A 16,095-nucleotide genomic window follows, 5' to 3' on the forward strand; every position below is an offset into this window, starting at 1 on the left:
CCGACGCCAAGATGGCCGACACCAAGATGGCCGACTGCAAGATAGTAGTTGGCAAGATGGCCGACTCCAAGATGGCGGGTGGCAAGACGGCCGATACCAAGATGGTCAACTCCAAGATGGCCGACTGCAAGATGGCGGGTGGCCAGATGGTCAAATTCAAGATGGCCGTCATGAAGATGGTGGCTGGCAGGATGGTGGGCGGCAAGATGGCCGACATCAAGATGGCCGACACCAAGATAGCCAACAGCAAGATGGTGGCTACCGAGATGGCCAAATCCAAGATGGCGGCTGGCAAGATGGCCGACAGCAACATGGCCGACTCCAAGATGGCCGACACGAAGATGGCGGCTGGCAAGATGGCGGCCATCACGGCAGATGGCAAGATAGCAGACACCAAGATGGAGGCCATTTTCAAGATGGCGGCCTCCACCCTGGCGGGCATTTTCAAGATGGCGGCCTGCATGCTAGCAGCCATTTTCAAGATGGTGGCTGCCACGCCGGAACTCAGCGCGATGGGTTGAGGCCAATGAACGCCCGGGAGGAATCAATTAACCGCCCCGTTAACGAACCCCTCGTCACCTCCTGCCCCCCCCACCCCAGCGCCGAGCCGCTCGTTAACCCCGTGCCAATTAATGCCGGCGCCGAGCCGCTAACGAACTCCCACCTCCAATTAAGACCCACGCGCCCCGTTAACGAATCTCTTCACCCTGCAAACCTGAGGTCGTTGACCCCCGCCAGGTCGATGACCCCCGCTGACCACGCGGCCGTTAACGAGGCGCTCGTTAGCGGCGCTAACGAGGAGGAGGATAACGAGGATAACGAGGACGACGACGACGATGACGACGACGACGCTGCGCTGTTCCCCTATGGGGACATTTTCCTGCACAGCCCCTGACTGCAATAAAGCAATGGTGGCTACCAAACATGGCTGCTGGGCTACCAAACATGGCCGCCGGGCCGCCAAACCCAATGGTGGCTACCAAACATGGCTGCTGGGCTACCAAACATGGCCGCCGGGCCGCCAAACCCAATGGTGGCTACCAAACATGGCCGCCGAGCTGCCCAACCCAATGGTGGCTACTAAACATGGCTGCTGGGCTACCAAACATGGCTGCCGGGCCGCCAAACCCAATGGTGGCCACCAAACATGGCTGCTGGGCTACCAAACATGGCCGCCGAGCTGCCCAACCCAATGGTGGCTACTAAACATGGCTGCTGGGCTACCAAACATGGCTGCCGGGCCGCCAAACCCAATGGTGGCTACCAAACATGGCCGCCGAGCTGCCAAACCCAATGGTGGCTACTAAACATGGCTGCTGGGCTACCAAACATGGCCGCCAGGCTGCCCAACCCAATGGTGGCCATAAAACCACCATAAATCCCCCACTTGTGGGGCAGGATTCGCACTTATGGGGCAGAGATCCCCCCCCCCCCCCCCCCACTAGGTCTCAGTTCCCCACTTATGGGTCCCAGTTCCCCACTTATGGGGCTCAGACCCCCACTTATGGGGCAGAGGCCCCCCCTTTCTGGTACCCAACCCCCCACTTATGGGTCTGAGAACCCCCCCCCCACTTATGGGTCCCAGCCCCCCGCTTATGGAGTCAATCCACACTTAGGCCACTGAAATCCACTTTAATGGAGCGCAGACCCCCCCCCCCCCACTTATGGGTCTGTGACGCCCACTTATGGGGCAGAGGCCCCCACTTATAGGGTGGGATTCACACTTATGGGGCACAGACCCCCACTTCTGAATCCTGGCCCCCACTCCTGGTTCCTAGCGACTCACTTAGGGGGCAGAGAACCTCACTTCCGGTTCCCAGCTCCCCACTTATGGGTCTGAGACCCCCCACTTCCGGTTCCCACCCCCACTTCCGGTTCCCAGCTCCCCACTTATGGGTCTGAGACCCCCCACTTCTGTTTCCCACCCCCACTTCCGGTTCCCACCTCCCCACTTATGGGTCTGAAACCCCCCCAAACTCCGGTTCCCAACCCCCGGTCCCGGTTTCCAGCCACCCACTTCCGGTCCCCAGCCACCCACTTCCGGTTCCCAACCCCTACTCCCGCTTCCCAGTCACCCACATAGAAGGCAGAGAACCCCCCCCACTTCCGGTTCTCACGCCCCACTTCCCGTTCCCACACCCCACATCCGGTTCTCACACCCCCTACTCCCGGTTCCCACACCCCCACTTCCTGTCCATAGCCCCCCCACTTCCGATCCCTAGCACTCACTTCCTGTTCTCTACCCTCACTTCCGCTTCCCAGCCCCCTCTCCCGGTTCCCAGTCACCCACATAGAAGGCAGAGAACCCCCGCCACTTCCGGTTCTCACGCCCCACTTCCCGTTCCCACACCCCACATCCGGTTCTCACACCCCCCACTCCCGGTTCCCACACCCCCACTTCCTGCCCATAGCCCCCCCACTTCCGATCCCTAGCACTCACTTCCTGTTCTCTACCCTCACTTCCGCTTCCCAGCCCCCTCTCCCGGTTCCCAGTCACCCACATAGAAGGCAGAGAACCCCCGCCACTTCCGGTTCTCACGCCCCACTTCCCGTTCCCACACCCCACATCCGGTTCTCACACCCCCCACTCCCGGTTCCCACACCCCCACTTCCTGCCCATAGCCCCCCCACTTCCGATCCCTAGCACTCACTTCCTGTTCTCTACCCTCACTTCCGCTTCCTAGCCCCCTCTCCCGGTTCCCAGTCACCCACATAGAAGGCAGAGAACCCCCCCCACTTCCGGTTCTCACGCCCCACTTCCCGTTCCCACACCCCACATCCGGTTCTCTCACCCCCTACTCCCGGTTCCCACACCCCCACTTCCCGTCCCTAGCCCCGCCTTTCCGGTCCCCAGCCCCGCACTTCCGGCCCTCAGCCCCGCCCCCCCCCCCGTCACACATCCCTCACCCCCCCTTCCGTTTCCGCTCCCCCCTCCTCCCCTCCTTCGGGTTCCCGGATGTTGTGGATGACCTCGATGACCCCGGCGCAGCGGCGAAGTTCCCGGATGAGGCGCTCGGCCCGTTCCCTCTGTTCTGCCTGCAGCGCCACCTGGCGGTGGGGGAACCAACGGACGCCGGAGGACAGAAGGCGGAGCCCCTCCTGCTGCAGCCGCTGCCCGACCGAGCTCACATCCGACGGCCGGCACAGGAACTGCCGGGGGGGGGGGGGGGAATTATGGGATGGCGGGGGGCTATAGGGGCACTTATGGGGCGGATGTGGGGGTCTGAGGGGGACTTATGGGGTGGGGGGTTCTGTAGGGGCACTTATGGGGCTTATAGGGGCTCATAGGGGCACTTATGGGGCAGATGTGGGGGTCAGAGGGGGATTTATGGGGTGGGGGGTTCTGTAGGGGCACTTATGGGGCTTATAGGGGCTCATAGGGGCACTTATGGGGCGGATGTGGGGGTCAGAGGGGGACTTATGGGGTGGGGGGTCCTGTAGGGGAACTTATGGGGCAGATGTGGGGGTCAGAGGGGGACTTATGGGGTGGGGGGGTTCTGTAGGGGCACTTATGGAGCTTATAGGGGCTCATAGGGGCACTTATGGGGCTTATAAGGGTGATTATGGGGCACTTATGGGGCAGATGTGGGGGTCTGAGGGGGACTTATGGGGTGGGGGGTCCTGTAGGGGCACTTATGGGGCTTATAGGGGCTCATAGGGGCACTTATGGGGCGGATGTGGGGGTCAGAGGGGGACTTATGGGGTGGGGGGTCCTGTAGGGGAACTTATGGGGCAGATGTGGGGGTCTGAGGGGGACTTATGGGGTGGGGGGTTCTGTAGGTGCACTTATGGGGCTTATAGGGGCTCATAGGGGCACTTATGGGGCTTATAAGGGTGATTATGGGGCACTTATGGGGCGGATGTGGGGGTCAGAGGGGGACTTATGGGGTGGGGGGTTCTGTAGGGGCACTTATGGGGCTTATAGGGGCTCATAGGGGCACTTATGGGGCGGATGTGGGGGTCTGAGGGGGACTTATGGGGTGGGGGTTCTGTAGGGGCACTTATGGGGCTTATAGGGGCTCATAGGGGCACTTATGGGGCGGATGTGGGGGTCAGAGGGGGACTTATGGGGTGGGGGGGTTCTGTAGGGGCACTTATGGGGCTTATAGGGGCTCATAGGGGCACTTACGGGGCGGATGTGGGGGTCAGAGGGGGACTTATGGGGTGGGGGGTCCTGTAGGGGAACTTATGGGGCAGATGTGGGGGTCAGAGGGGGACTTATGGGGTGGGGGGGTTCTGTAGGGGCACTTATGGAGCTTATAGGGGCTCATAGGGGCACTTATGGGGCTTATAAGGGTGATTATGGGGCACTTATGGGGCAGATGTGGGGGTCAGAGGGGGACTTATGGGGTGGGGGGGTTCTGTAGGGGCACTTATGGGGCTCATAGGAGCACTTATGGGGCTTATAAGGGTGATTATGGGGCACTTATGGGGCAGATGTGGGGGTCAGAGGGGGACTTATGGGGCTTATAGGGGCTCATAGGGGCACTTATGGGGCACTTATGGGGCAGATGTGGGTGTCAGACGGGGACTTATGGGGTGGGGGGTCCTGTAGGGGCACTTATGGGGCTTATAGGGGCTCATAGGAGCACTTATGGGGCTTATAAGGGTGATTATGGGGCACTTATGGGGCAGATGTGGGGGTCAGAGGGGAACTTATGGGGTGGGGGCATTCTGTAGGGGCACTTATGGGGCTTATAGGGGCTCATAGGGGCACTTATGGGGCGGATGTGGGGGTCAGAGGGGGACTTATGGGGTGGGGGGGTTCTGTAGGGGCACTTATGGGGCAGATGTGGGGGTCAGAGGGGGACTTATGGGGCACTTATGGGGCACTTATGGGGCAGATGTGGGTGTCAGACGGGGACTTATGGGGTGGGGGGTCCTGTAGGGGCACTTATGGGGCAATGGGGTTCCTACAGCAGCATTTATGGGGTGGGGGGGTTCTGTAGGGTCACTTATGGGGCAGTGGGGTCCTATAGGGTCACCAATGGGGTCCTATAGGGTATTTATGGGGCAGTGGGGTTCTGTAGGGTCACTTATGGGGCAGTAGGGTTCCTATAGCAGCATTTATGCGGGGGGGGGGGGGGGGGTTCTGTAGGGTCACTTATGGGGCAGCGGGGTCCTATAGGGTCACCTATGGGGCGGTGGGGTTCTGTAGGGTCACTTATGGGGCAGCGGGGTCCTATGGGGTCACCTATGGGGCGGTGGGGTTCTGTAGGGTCACTTATGGGGCAGCGGGGTCCTATGGGGTCACTTATGGGGCGGCGGGGTTCTGTAGGGTCACTTATGGGGCAGCGGGGTCCTATGGGGTCACTTATGGGGCAGTGGGGTTCTGTAAGGTCACTTATGGGCAGCGGGGTCCTATGGGGTCACTTATGGGCAGTGGGGTTCTGTAGGGTCACTTATGGGGCAGCGGGGTCCTATGGGGTCACTTATGGGGCGGTGGGGTTCTGTAGGGTCACTTATGGGGCAGCGGGGTCCTATGGGGTCACTTATGGGGCGGTAGGGTTCTGTAGGGTCACTTATGGGGCAGCGGGGTCCTATGGGGTCACTTATGGGGCAGTGGGGTTCTGTAGGGTCACTTATGGGGCAGCGGGGTCCTATGGGGTCACTTATGGGGCAGTGGGGTTCTGTAGGGTCACTTATGGGGCAGTGGGGTCCTATGGGGTCACTTATGGGGCGGTGGGGTTCTGTAGGGTCACTTATGGGGCAGCGGGGTCCTATGGGGTCACCTATGGGGCGGTGGGGTTCTGTAGGGTCACTTATGGGGCAGCGGGGTCCTATGGGGTCACTTATGGGGCGGGCGGGGTTCTGTAGGGTCACTTATGGGGCAGCGGGGTCCTATGGGGTCACTTATGGGGCGGCGGGGTTCTGTAGGGTCACTTATGGGGCAGCGGGGTCCTATGGGGTCACTTATGGGGCGGTGGGGTTCTGTAGGGTCACTTATGGGGCAGCGGGGTCCTATGGGGTCACTTATGGGGCAGTGGGGTTCCGTAGGGTCACTTATGGGGCAGCGGGGTCCTATGGGGTCACTTATGGGGCGGCGGGGTTCTGTAGGGTCACTTATGGGGCAGCGGGGTCCTATGGGGTCACTTATGGGGCAGTGGGGTTCTGTAGGGTCACTTATGGGGCAGCGGGGTCCTATGGGGTCACTTATGGGGCGGCGGGGTTCTGTAGGGTCACTTATGGGCAGCGGGGTCCTATGGGGTCACCTATGGGGCGGTGGGGTTCTGTAGGGTCACTTATGGGGCAGCGGGGTCCTATGGGGTCACTTATGGGGCGGCGAGGTCCTATGGGGTCACTTATGGGTCCCATAGGGTCCTTCTAGGCTCAGACCTGCAGCTCCTCGCCCCCATCCCCTTCGTTTCCCTTCGCTCCCAGCCTGACGTCTTCAGCCCCGGCGGCGATGGCGACTTGTAGGGCAGCTTCCAAATCTATGGGGCGGGAGGCGGCGGCGCGGATCAAACCCCGCTGCTGCAGGGCGCCGCCAACGAGCGCCACAGGAACGGCCCTAAAAAGGGGGCGAGAAACCATTGGGGGCTGGGGGATCTATGGGGCTCTGTGGGCATCTATGGGGCTCTGTGGGGCTCTATGGGGCTCTATGGGGCTCTGTGGGGCGCTATGGGGCTCTATGGGGCGCTATGGGGCTCTGTGGGGCGCTATGGGGCTCTGTGGGGCTCTGTGGGGCTCTATGGGGTCAGTGGGGTCTGTAGGGTTCTATGGGGTCTGGGGGATCTGTGGGGCTCTATGGGGCTCTGTGGGGCTCTATGGGGCTCTGTTGGGCTCTATGGGGCTCTATGGGTCCCAATGGGGCTCTATGGGGCTCTACGGGCTCTATGGGGTCCCTATGAGTCCTTATGGGGCCCTATGGGGCTCTATGGGTCACTATGGGGCTCTATGGGGCTCTATGGGTCCCTATGGAGCTCTATGGGTCCCTATGAGTCCCTATGAGTCGCTATGGGGCTCTATGGGGCTCTGTGGGTCCCTATGAGTCCCTATGGGGCCCTATGGGGCTCTATGGGGCTCCCTCTGGGTCCCTATGGCCCTATGGGTCCCTATGGGGCCCTATAGGTCTCTATGGGGCTCTGTGGGTCTCTATGGGTCCCTATGGGTCTCTATGGGTCCCCATGGGCCTCTATGGGTTCCTATGGGTCTCTATGGGTCCCTATGGGTCTCTATGGGTCCCCATGGGCCTCTATGGGTCCCTATGGGTCTCTATGGGTCTCTATGGGGCGCAGCTCGGATCAAACCCCGCTGCTGCAGGGCGCCGCCAACGAGCGCCACAGGAACGGCCCTAAAAAGGGGGCGAGAAACATTGGGGGCTGGGGGATCTATGGGGCTCTGTGGGCATCTATGGGGCTCTGTGGGGCTCTATGGGGCTCTATGGGGCTCTGTGGGGCGCTATGGGGCTCTATGGGGCGCTATGGGGCTCTGTGGGGCGCTATGGGGCTCTGTGGGGCTCTGTGGGGCTCTATGGGGTCAGTGGGGTCTGTAGGGTTCTATGGGGTCTGGGGGATCTGTGGGGCTCTATGGGGCTCTGTGGGTCTCTATGGGGCTCTGTTGGGCTCTATGGGGCTCTATGGGTCCCTATGGGGCTCTATGGGGCTCTACGGGCTCTATGGGGTCCCTATGAGTCCTTATGGGGCCCTATGGGGCTCTATGGGTCACTATGGGGCTCTATGGGGCTCTATGGGTCCCTATGGAGCTCTATGGGTCCCTATGAGTCCCTATGAGTCGCTATGGGGCTCTATGGGGCTCTGTGGGTCCCTATGAGTCCCTATGGGGCCCTATGGGGCTCTATGAGTCTCTATGGGGCTCTATGGGGCTCTGTGGGTCCCTATGGAGCTCTATGGGTCCCTATGAGTCCCTATGAGTCTCTATGGGGCTCTATGGGGCTCTGTGGGTCCCTATGAGTCCCTATGGGGCCCTATGGGGCTCTATGGGGCTCCCTCTGGGTCCCTATGGCCCTATGGGTCCCTATGGGGCCCTATAGGTCTCTATGGGGCTCTGTGGGTCTCTATGGGTCCCTATGGGTCTCTATGGGTCCCCATGGGCCTCTATGGGTTCCTATGGGTCTCTATGGGGCGCAGCTCGGATCAAACCCCGCTGCTGCAGGGCGCCGCCAACGAGCGCCGTGGGCACGGCCCTAAAAAGGGGGCGAGAAACCATTGGGGGCTGGGGGCTCTATGGGGCTCTGTGGGGCTCTGTGGGGCGCTATGGGGCTCTATGGGGCGCTATGGGGCTCTGTGGGGCGCTATGGGGCTCTGTGGGGCTCTGTGGGGCTCTATGGGGTCAGTGGGGTCTGTAGGGTTCTATGGGGTCTGGGGGATCTGTGGGGCTCTATGGAGCTCTGTGGGGCTCTATGGGGCTCTGTGGGTCTCTATGGGTCTCTATGGGGGTTCTATGGGGCTCTATGAGTCCCTATGGGGCCCTATGGGGCTCTATGGGTCACTATGGGGCTCTATGGGGCCCTATGGAGCTCTATGGGTCCCTATGAGTCCCTATGGAGCCTTATGGGGCTCTATGGGTCGCTATGAGTCCCTATGAGTCTCTATGGGGCCCTATGGGGCTCTATGGGTCCCTATGAGTCCCTATGAGTCTCTATGGGGCCCTATGGGGCTCTATGGGTCCCTATGAGTCCCTATGAGTCGCTATGGGGCTCTATGGGGCTCTGTGGGTCCCTATGAGTCCCTATGGGGCCCTATGGGGCTCTATGGGGCTCCCTCTGGGTCCCTATGGCCCTATGGGTCCCTATGGGGCTCTATAGGTCTCTATGGGGCCCTATAGGTCTCTATGGGTCCCTATGGGTCTCTATGGGTCCTTGTGGGTCTCTATGGGTCCCCATGGGCCTCTATGGGTTCCTATGGGTCTCTATGGGTTCCTATGGGTTTCTATGGGGCGCAGCTCGGATCAAACCCCGCTGCTGCAGGGCGCCGCCAACGAGCGCCGTGGGCACGGCCCTAAAAAGGGGGCGAGAAACATTGGGGGCTGGGGGATCTATGGGGCTCTGTGGGGATCTATGGGGCTCTATGGGGCTCTGTGGGGCGCTATGGGGCTCTGTGGGCCTCTGTGGGGCTCTATGGGGTCAGTGGGGTCTGTAGGGTTCTATGGGGTCTTGGGGATCTATGGGGCTCTGTGGGGCTCTATGGGGCGCTATGGGGCTCTGTGGGGCGCTATGGGGCTCTGCGGGCCTCTGTGGGGCTCTATGGGGTCAGTGGGGTCTGTAGGGTTCTATGGGGTCTGGGGGATCTGTGGGGCTCTATGGAGCTCTGTGGGGCTCTATGGGGCTCTGTGGGTCTCTATGGGTCACTATGGGTCCCTATGGGGCTCTATGGGGCTCTGTGGGTCCCTATGGGGCTCTATGGGGCTCTGTTGGGCTCTATGGGGCTCTATGGGGCTCTATGGGTCCCTATGGGGCTCTATGGGGTCCCTATGAGTCCCTATGGGGCCCTATGGGGCTCTATGGGTCACTATGGGGCTCTATGGGGCCCTATGGAGCTCTATGGGTCCCTATGAGTCCCTATGGGGCTCTATGGGGCTCCCTCTGGGTCCCTATGGCCCTATGGGTCCCTATGGGGCCCTATAGGTCTCTATGGGGCTCTGTGGGTCTCTATGGGTCCCTATGGGTCTCTATGGGTCCCTATGGGTCTCTATGGGGCGCAGCTCGGATCAAACCCCGCTGCTGCAGGGCGCCGCCAACGAGCGCCGTGGGCACAGCCCTAAAAAGGGGGCGAGAAACCATTGGGGGCTGGGGGCTCTATGGGGCTCTGTGGGGCTCTATGGGGCTCTATGGGGCTCTGTGGGGCGCTATGGGGCTCTATGGGGCGCTATGGGGCTCTGTGGGGCGCTATGGGGCTCTGTGGGGCTCTGTGGGGCTCTATGGGGTCAGTGGGGTCTGTAGGGTTCTATGGGGTCTGGGGGATCTGTGGGGCTCTATGGGGCTCTGTGGGTCTCTATGGGGCTCTGTTGGGCTCTATGGGGCTCTATGGGTCCCTATGGGGCTCTATGGGGCTCTACGGGCTCTATGGGGTCCCTATGAGTCCTTATGGGGCCCTATGGGGCTCTATGGGTCACTATGGGGCTCTATGGGGCTCTATGGGTCCCTATGGAGCTCTATGGGTCCCTATGAGTCCCTATGAGTCGCTATGGGGCTCTATGGGGCTCTGTGGGTCCCTATGAGTCCCTATGGGGCCCTATGGGGCTCTATGAGTCTCTATGGGGCTCTATGGGGCTCTGTGGGTCCCTATGAGTCCCTATGGGGCCCTATGGGGCTCTATGGGGCTCCCTCTGGGTCCCTATGGCCCTATGGGTCCCTATGGGGCCCTATAGGTCTCTATGGGGCTCTGTGGGTCTCTATGGGTCCCTATGGGTCTCTATGGGTCCCTATGGGTCCCTATGGGTCCCTATGGGTCTCTATGGGGCGCAGCTCGGATCAAACCCCGCTGCTGCAGGGCGCCGCCAACGAGCGCCGTGGGCACAGCCCTAAAAAGGGGGGCGAGAAACCATTGGGGGCTGGGGGATCTATGGGGCTCTGTGGGGCTCTATGGGGCGCTATGGGGCTCTGTGGGGCTCTATGGGGCGCTATGGGGCTCTGTGGGGCGCTATGGGGCTCTGTGGGGCTCTGTGGGGCTCTATGGGGTCAGTGGGGTCTGTAGGGTTCTATGGGGTCTGGGGGATCTGTGGGGCTCTATGGGGCTCTGTGGGGCTCTATGGGGCTCTGTTGGGCTCTATGGGGCTCTATGGGTCCCAATGGGGCTCTATGGGGCTCTACGGGCTCTATGGGGTCCCTATGAGTCCTTATGGGGCCCTATGGGGCTCTATGGGTCACTATGGGGCTCTATGGGGCTCTATGGGTCCCTATGGAGCTCTATGGGTCCCTATGAGTCCCTATGAGTCGCTATGGGGCTCTATGGGGCTCTGTGGGTCCCTATGAGTCCCTATGGGGCCCTATGGGGCTCTATGGGGCTCCCTCTGGGTCCCTATGGCCCTATGGGTCCCTATGGGGCCCTATAGGTCTCTATGGGGCTCTGTGGGTCTCTATGGGTCCCTATGGGTCTCTATGGGTCCCCATGGGCCTCTATGGGTTCCTATGGGTCTCTATGGGTCCCTATGGGTCTCTATGGGTCCCCATGGGCCTCTATGGGTCCCTATGGGTCTCTATGGGTCTCTATGGGGCGCAGCTCGGATCAAACCCCGCTGCTGCAGGGCGCCGCCAACGAGCGCCACAGGAACGGCCCTAAAAAGGGGGCGAGAAACATTGGGGGCTGGGGGATCTATGGGGCTCTGTGGGCATCTATGGGGCTCTGTGGGGCTCTATGGGGCGCTATGGGGCTCTGTGGGGCTCTATGGGGCTCTATGGGGATCTATGGGGCTCTATGGGGCTCTGTGGGGCTCTATGGGGCTCTATGGGGCGCTATGGGGCTCTGTGGGACGCTATGGGGCTCTGTGGGGCTCTGTGGGGCTCTATGGGGTCAGTGGGGTCTGTAGGGTTCTATGGGGTCTTGGGGATCTGTGGGGCTCTATGGAGGTCTGTGGGGCTCTATGGGGCTCTGTGGGTCTCTATGGGTCTCTATGGGGGTTCTATGGGGCTCTATGAGTCCCTATGGGTCCCTATGCGTCTCTATGGGTCCCTATGGGTCTCTGTGGGTCTCCATGGGTCCCTATGGGTCCCTATGTGTCGCTGTGGGTCCCTATGGGTCCCTATGGGTCTCTGTGGGTCTCTATGGGTCCCTATGGGTCGCTGTGGGTCCCTATGGGTCTCTGTGGGTCTCTATGGGTCCCTACGGGTCTCTATGGGTCCCTATGGGTCGCTGTGGGTCTCTATGGGTCCCTATGGGTCTCTGTGGGTCTCCATGGGTCCCTATGGGTCTCTATGGGTCCCTTTGGGTCTCTATGGCTCCCTATGGGTCTCTATGGGTCCCTATGTGTCGCTGTGGGTCCCTATGTGTCCCTATGGGTCTCTATGGGTCCCTATGGGTCGCTGTGGGTCCCTACGGCTCCCTATGGATCTCTATGGGTCCCTATGGCTCACTATGGGTCCCTATGGGTCCCTATGGGTCCCTATGGGTCTCTATGGGTCCCTACGGCTCTCTATGGGTCCCTGTGGCTCCCTATGGCTCCCTATGGCTCCCTATGGGTCGCTGTGGGTCCCTATGGGTCTTTATGGGTCCCTACGGCTCCCTATGGGTCCCTATGGGTCTCTATGGGTCTCTATGGGTCCCCATGGTTCCCTGTGGCTCCCTATGGGTCCCTATGGGTCGCTGTGGGTCCCTACAGGTCTCTATGGTGGCTCCATGTGTCCCTATAGATCCCTACGGCTCCCTATGGGTCTCTATGGGTCCCTATGGCTCACTATGGGTCCCTATGGGTCCCTATGGGTCTCTATGGGTCCCTATGGGTCGCTGTGGGTCCCTATGTGTCCCTATGGGTCTCTATGGGTCCCTATGGGTCGCTGTGGGTCCCTATGGGTCCCTATGGGTCTCTATGGGTCCCTATGGGTCTCTATGGGTCCTTGTGGGTCTCTATGGGTCCCTACGGCTCCCTATGGGTCTCTATGGGTCCCTATGGGTCTCTATGGGTCCCTATGGGTCGCTGTGGGTCCCTATGGGTCCCTATGGGTCCCTATGGGTCGCTGTGGGTCCCTATGGGTCTCTATGGGTCCCTATGTGTCGCTGTGGGTCCCTATGTGTCCCTATGGGTCTCTATGGGTCCCTATGGGTCGCTGTGGGTCCCTATGGGTCCCTATGGGTCCCCCCCCCTACCCGTCCCGTGCCAGCAGCCCCTTAATGCTGCCATCCTCGGCCTTCGTCCCGTCGCTGACGATGAGGATGGAGGAGCCGCCCGGACCCCGAACCGCCAGCAGCCGCTCCGACCCCAAAGCTTTGCCCTATAGGGAGAGGCGGGGGGGGGCACCCCATAAGTTGGGGGGCTCGCGCTGCCCCATAGATTTCCCCTATATGGGGATCTGTGGGGTTATGGGGCAGCCCCATCAGTTGGGGGGCTTGGGTGGCTCTACAGGGAGAATCTATGGGGCAGCCCCCTAAGTTGTGGGGCTCACACGCAACCCCATAGGGGAAATCTATGGGGCTGCCCCATAAGTTGTGGGGCTCACGCAGCCACACGCAGCCCTATAGGGGGAATCAGCCCCATAACCCCATATAATGCTCTATAGGGGGAATCTATGGGGCTGCCCCATAAGTAGTGGGGCTCACACGCAACCCTATAGTGGGAATCTATGGGGCAGCCCCATAAGTTATGGGGCTCACCCATGGCCCTGTAGGGGAAACCTATGGGGCTGCCCCATAAGTAGTGGGGCTCACTATAGGGCAACCCTATAGGGGGAATCTATGGGGCAGCCCCCTAAGTAGTGGGGCTCACACGCAACCCTATAGGGGGAATCTATGGGGTAGCCCCCTAAGTAGTGGGGCTCACACGCAACCCTATAGGGGGAATCTATGGGGCAGCCCCCTAAGTAGTGGGGCTCACACGCAACCCTATAAGGGGAATCTATGGGGCAGCCCCCTAAGTAGTGGGGCTCACACGCAACCCTATAGGGGGAATCTATGGGGCCGCCCCCTAAGTAGTGGGGCTCACACGCAACCCTATAGGGGGAATCTATGGGGCCGCCCCCTAAGTAGTGGGGCTCACACGCAACCCTATAGGGGGAATCTATGGGGCCGCCCCCTAAGTAGTGGGGCTCACATGCAACCCTATAGGGGGAATCTATGGGGCAGCCCCCTAAGTAGTGGGGCTCACACGCAACCCTATAGGGGGAATCTATGGGGCAGCCCCCTAAGTAGTGGGGCTCACACGCAACCCTATAGGGGGAATCTATGGGGCAGCCCCCTAAGTAGTGGGGCTCACACGCAACCCTATAAGGGGAATCTATGGGGCAGCCCCCTAAGTAGTGGGGCTCACACGCAACCCTATAGGGGGAATCTATGGGGCAGCCCCCTAAGTAGTGGGGCTCACACGCAACCCTATAAGGGGAATCTATGGGGCAGCCCCCTAAGTAGTGGGGCTCACATGCAACCCTATAGGGGGAATCTATGGGGCAGCCCCCTAAGTAGTGGGGCTCACATGCAACCCTATAGGGGGAATCTATGGGGCCGCCCCCTAAGTAGTGGGGCTCACACGCAACCCTATAGGGGGAATCTATGCGGCCGCCCCGTAAGTAGTGGGGCTCACACGCAACCCTATAAGGGGAATCTATGGGGCAGCCCCCTAAGTAGTGGGGCTCACACGCAACCCTATAGGGGGAATCTATGGGGTAGCCCCCTAAGTAGTGGGGCTCACACGCAACCCTATAGGGGGAATCTATGGGGCAGCCCCCTAAGTAGTGGGGCTCACACGCAACCCTATAAGGGGAATCTATGGGGCAGCCCCCTAAGTAGTGGGGCTCACATGCAACCCTATAGGGGGAATCTATGGGGCAGCCCCGTAAGTAGTGGGGCTCACACGCAACCCTATAAGGGGAATCTATGGGGCAGCCCCCTAAGTAGTGGGGCTCACACGCAACCCTATAGGGGGAATCTATGGGGCCGCCCCCTAAGTAGTGGGGCTCACATGCAACCCTATAGGGGGAATCTATGGGGCAGCCCCCTAAGTTGTGGGGCTGGGACGGCTCTCACCGCAGAGGCGATGGCGGCCATGATGGAGGCTTTGGGGACGTTGTTGGCCCTGCATTGAGCCACAGCCTGAGCCAGGGCCGCGTTCAGCGCCGGGTCCGGACCCCCAGCTGTGGGGCAGAGGGGGCGGCGGGTTATGGGGCGCATCTGTGGGGTGGAGGGGGGTTTATAGGGTGTGGAGGTTGTGGGGCGGATCTGAGGGGTGGGGGGGTGTTTATGGGGTGGGGGGTCTATGGGGTGGATCTGTGGGGTGGGTTATGGGGTGGGGGAAGTGTGGGGTGGGAGGATCTATGGGGTGGGGGGGGTCTATGGGGTGGGGGGATATATGGGGTGGGGGGGGTTATGGGGTGGGGGGATCTATGGGGTGGGGGAAGTGTGGGGTGGCGGGATCTATGGGGTGGCGGGATCTATGGGGTGGCGGGATCTATGGGGTGGATCTGTGGGGGGGGGTTAGGGGCTGGATCTGTGGGGAGGGGGATCTATAGGTTGGGGGGGGGTCTATGGGGTGGGGGGGTTATGGGGTGGATTTGTGGGGTGGGGGGGTTATGGGGTCAGGGGGTCTATGGGGTGGGGGGGTCTGTGGGGTGAAGGGGGGGTTATGGGGCAGATCTGTGGGGTGGGGGGGTTGTGGGGTGGATCTGTGGGGTGGGGGGATGTATGGGGTGGGGGGGTTATGGGGTGGATCTGTGGGGTGGGGGGGTTGTGGGGTGGATCTGTGGGGTGCGGGTGTCTATGGGGTGGGGAGGTTGTGGGGCGGATCTGTGGGGTGGGGGGATGTATGGGGCTATGGGGGGGTCTATGGGGTGGGGGCATCTGTGGGGTGAGGGGGTTTATAGGGCGGATCTATGGGGTGGGGGGGTCTATGGGGTGGGGGGGGTTATGGGGTGGGGGGGATCTATGGGGTGGGGGGATCTATGGGGTGGGGGGATCTATGGGGGGGGTTAGGGGTTGGATCTGTGGGGTGGGGGATCTATAGGTTGGGGGGGTCTATGGGGTGGGGAGGTTATGGGGTGGATCTATGGGGTGGGGGATCTATGGGGTGGGGGGATCTGTGGGGTTGGGGGATGTATGGGGTGGGGGGGTTATGGGGTGGATTTGTGGGGTGGGGGGCTTATGGGGTCAGGGGGTCTATGGGGTGGGGGGGTCTGTGGGGTGAAGGGGGGGTTATGGGGTGGATCTGTGGGGTGGGGGGATGTATGGGGTTATGGGGGGGCCTATGGGGTGGGGGCATCTGTGGGGTGAGGGGGTTTATAGGGCGGATCTATGGGGTGGGGGGGGTTATGGGGTGGGGGCTGTGGGGCGGATCTGTGGGGTGGGGGGGTTATGGGGTGGGGGGATCTATGGGGTGGGGGGATCTATGGGGTGGATCTATGGGGGGGGTTAGGGGTTGGATCTGTGGGGTGGGGGATCTATAGGTTGGGGGGGGTCTATGGGGTGGGGGGGTTATGGGGTGGATTTGTGGGGGGGG

At 61.3% G+C, this 16,095-nt stretch overlaps 1 protein-coding gene across 1 annotated transcript; it reads right to left on the bottom strand.

The window, feature by feature from the left end:
* Positions 1 to 2,892: 2,892 nt before the first annotated feature.
* Positions 2,893 to 14,737, bottom strand: TACO1 (translational activator of cytochrome c oxidase I; the record flags this gene model as incomplete). The annotated part of the gene is made up of 4 exons (XM_079551180.1): positions 2,893 to 3,150; positions 6,337 to 6,511; positions 12,762 to 12,886; positions 14,631 to 14,737. Coding segments are annotated over 4 exons (665 nt in total), but the record flags the coding sequence as incomplete, so codon positions are not given.
* Positions 14,738 to 16,095: the final 1,358 nt, after the last annotated feature.

The sequence above is a fragment of the Tetrao urogallus genome (assembly GCF_951394365.1).
Source record: "Tetrao urogallus genome assembly, contig: scaffold_226, whole genome shotgun sequence".
NCBI lineage: Eukaryota > Metazoa > Chordata > Aves > Galliformes > Phasianidae > Tetrao > Tetrao urogallus.